Genomic DNA, 3734 nt, shown 5'->3' on the forward strand with positions numbered 1-3734 from the left:
ACCAAGTATAAAGGATGTATTGTTTGTTTAAAAGTAATATCCTTGGGAGGAGTAAAGTATGGTGATCCTGAAAACACAATTATCTAGACACTCGGACTTTCTTCTGTCTCTCCAGTAATCTTTATTGGCAGAAATTCCAGTGATAGAGGAGAAAATTTCAGTTTCAGTTCAAGCAACAGAAACCTAAGAATAAAAGGCTAAAGACTGAGCAATAAATAATTGTCTAATGATACTTTAGTGCATTAATGCCATGCACATATTTTGTGCATTTCTTCTATTTTGAAACAACAGTAATATGTAATTATTATTCATGAAAACCACATACAAACACAAAGTTTTCANAAATGCATATATATATAAAACTGAAAGTCATGTGTGTGTGTGTGTGTTCCTTTTTCTTTTCTTTACTCTCTCTCTCTCTCTCTCTCTCTCTCTCTCTTTCTTTCTTTCTTTCTTAGAATGGGTTTCATTATATTTATCAGGCTGTTCTGGAACACACAGAGATCCATTTGCCTCGGCTCTCCCCAAGTGCTGGGATTAAAAAGTGTATCCCACCACACCTGGTCCAAGAGTAATTTTATTTACAATATTAATTCAAAAATTGGTTAAATGAGGGCTAGAGAGATTGCTCAGTGGGTAAAGGCACTTGCTATTAAGTCTGGCAATCAAAGTTTGACACATGGTAGAGAGAACCAATTCCTGAAGGTTGTTTCTGACATCCACATACATACAAATAAAACAAGTCTTAACAAAACAAAACAAACCTGGTTAAATGCAAACAAAACAAAACAAAGAAAACCCCACCAAAACCCCAAACCAAACCAACAACAACAAAAACCCCTCTTGGTGATCCTCATGTGCATCAGAACTACTAAATGCACCAGAATCCTCTTTTTATAAAACTGTGTGAGTGTATATGCACCCCTGGAAGCCAGATGATGTCATCAGATCCCCTGGAGTGGAAATTACAGGTGGTTGTGAGCCACCATGTGGGTACTAGGAACCGTGTGTAGAACACCAAGTACTCTTAATTGCTGAGCCATCTCTCCAGGCCCAGAAACATCTTTTGATATGATGAATCCTATATACAAACTCTTGGAGAACAGTACTTTACTTCATCAAAAATGCCACATCCCTGGGAGAAGTCTATCTACATTTTGTATTCAAACACAATGGTTTACCTGGCAGCCTTGACCCTACTTTGCAGATGAACTTTCATATGAGTGTTTTGCCATGGTCCTAGCAGCACTCACCCTTTATTACTTAGTGGTGACGTAGGAGACAGGGAAGGACAGGTCCTCTTGGCAGGGGGTTCTTCCTCCTCTTCATCCGACGAGCTGTCAATGGTTAGGTCAATGACCTCCACTTTCTTGTTTTTATTTGAGGACTGGTTGTGGGAAGCTGCCTGATGCTCCAATGTGGAGCTCAGGCATCCTGTGCGAGAATGATTAAAATACCCGTGTCAATCCTCTTCTCCCAGTATCCCCGCAGACGAGCACATCCACTCAGCAAAGCAGCACGACAGGCGGGGCAGCAGAGGAAGAAGCAGTAAGGTAGCTCTGCTTTACTGGGTTTAAAACGGTGCCATTTTTATTGGTTGTTAATCAATTATTTTGAAAAATAATTCTGAATTAGAATAATCAAAATGTATCTTAATGCCTGTATTACTCCCATAATTCTGGAGGCAGAGGCAAAAGATCTCTCTCTATGAGTTCAAGACCAGCCTGGTCTACATAATGAGTTACAGGACAGCTAGGGCTACATACATAGAGAAATCTTGTTTAAAAAAAAAAGTATCTTTTTTATCTACTTTAGAATAAAAGTAGTTTTAGAGCAGGATTGTATGTTACACATGTTTATCTATACAGCATCTAAAGTACCTAGGAAATACTGGTCCCTCTCCTAACAAAACACCAAAAGTCAAATCTATCCCCACATATATGTAAATATTTAAAGAAAAATAGCTGAGTATGGTGCTGCACACCTTTGGTCTTAGCATTCAGGAGGCAGAGCCAAGTGAATACAAAATATGAGACTCCAATGTCTAAAACAAAACAAAACTAAAGGAAAACAAAAAAAGAAGAAAAAAAGAAAATCTAGTACCATAAAAATCTTAAGGCTGGCAAAAAGTTGATTTAAAAGGAATCCTGCTATTTGTAGACATTTGATCAATAACCTAAGAATTATTGAGCTATTTGTTCTGCTCAGTAATTTCAACAGTCTGCATTTCTACATCAAAAACCATGGTGAAGCACAACAGCAAGCAACCACCCAGGCCATGGAAGCCGCTCACCATCGACTCCATTGTAGGAGGCACTGACTTCTTGCACCTCCTTCTTTGACCTCATTGGAGCCCACGAGCCATCCTCCTTAAACTGTATCTCGTCACAGTCTGTGCAGTACTTTAGAATTTCCATAAACAACCTAGACAGACAACAGGACATGTTTTAAATGAAGAGACACGAGGACCGTAACTCAGAACACTTAGATCGCAGGTGTTCTACGAGGAGTAAGTGGAAGACAGGGAAGCAGAGCAGAAAAGCTCCATTCACCCTCACACATGCGCAGAGCAGAAAAGCTACATTCACCCTCACACATGCACAGAGCAGAAAAGCTACATTCACCCTCACACATGCGCAGAGCAGAAAAGCTACATTCACCCTCATGCATGCGCTACACAGGAAACAGTTTACATAAAGATGTCATGGAACTTGGAAAGAAATGACAACTTCAAACTCTTTAGTTTGTGTTATATTGGCGGGTAGGTGCCACAGTGCATATGTGAGGTCTAAAGACAACTTGTATGAGTTGGTTTTCTACTTCTACCCATGAGTTCTAAGTATCAAACTTAGGTTGCTGGGCTTGGCAGCAAGCACCTTAGATCATCCCTAAGAGTTTTAAAGATACAGAAAAATGTTCACAAAAACTGAGATGGTTAAGGAAAAACATGCCTCAAAACAAGATTCTGTGTGTGTGAATGAAAGCACACACTATCTCTAGGTGGTAATTTTATATATATTCAATTTTTTTTTTTTTTTTTTTTTGAGACAGGGTTTCTCTGTGTAGTCCTGGCTGTCCTGGAACTCACTCGTAGACCAGGCTGGCCTCGAACTCAGAAATCTGCCTGTCTCTGCCTCCTGAGTGCTGGGATTAAAGGCGTGAGCCACCACCGCCTGGCGAATTTTTTTCTTTATACTTTATATTCTATACTTGCAAATTGCTCATAAGATCTTATTTGATAAACTAGGTATATATATATATATATATATATATATATATATATATATATATATATATCTTATATAATATATTATATATATATATATATATATATATATATGTATGTCTAACCAGTGCTAGAAAGATGGCTCAGTGGTTAAGAACACTGACTGTTTTTCCAGAGGTCCAGAGTTCAATTCCCAGCAACCACATAGTGGCTCACAACCATCTGAAATGGGATCTGATGCCCTCTTCTGGTGTGTCTGAAGACAGCTACAGTGTACTCATATACATAAAATAAATAAATAATTTAAAAAATGTCCAACCAACAGTTAAATCCAAACAAAATATACTGGTACTAAAAGTTATTAGTAGCATATAATCAAAATTTATGTAAAAACTAAACCAGAAGTTTTACTAAAAATGCCTTTTATTTCCTGTTCTGTTTTTGAAAGAGCAAGAGAAGCTGGGTGTGGTGGCACACGCCTTTAATCCCAGCACTTGGGAGGCAGAGG

General features: G+C 38.4%; 1 protein-coding gene across 1 annotated transcript in view; it reads right to left on the reverse strand.

Moving 5' to 3' along the window:
* Pias1 (protein inhibitor of activated STAT 1) overlaps positions 1-3734 on the reverse strand; it is a 101493-nt gene that overhangs the window by 10247 nt on the left and 87512 nt on the right. Inside the window, exons 10-11 of the mRNA XM_021206424.1 lie at positions 2294-2424; positions 1254-1434 (exon numbers count right to left, since the gene is read on the reverse strand). Of these exons, the coding sequence (XP_021062083.1) occupies positions 1254-1434; positions 2294-2424 (312 nt within the window). The remainder of the gene's footprint in view (positions 1-1253; positions 1435-2293; positions 2425-3734) is intronic.

Source organism: Mus pahari, chromosome 10 (genome assembly GCF_900095145.1).
Source record: "Mus pahari chromosome 10, PAHARI_EIJ_v1.1, whole genome shotgun sequence".
NCBI classification, from domain to species: Eukaryota; Metazoa; Chordata; class Mammalia; order Rodentia; family Muridae; genus Mus; species Mus pahari.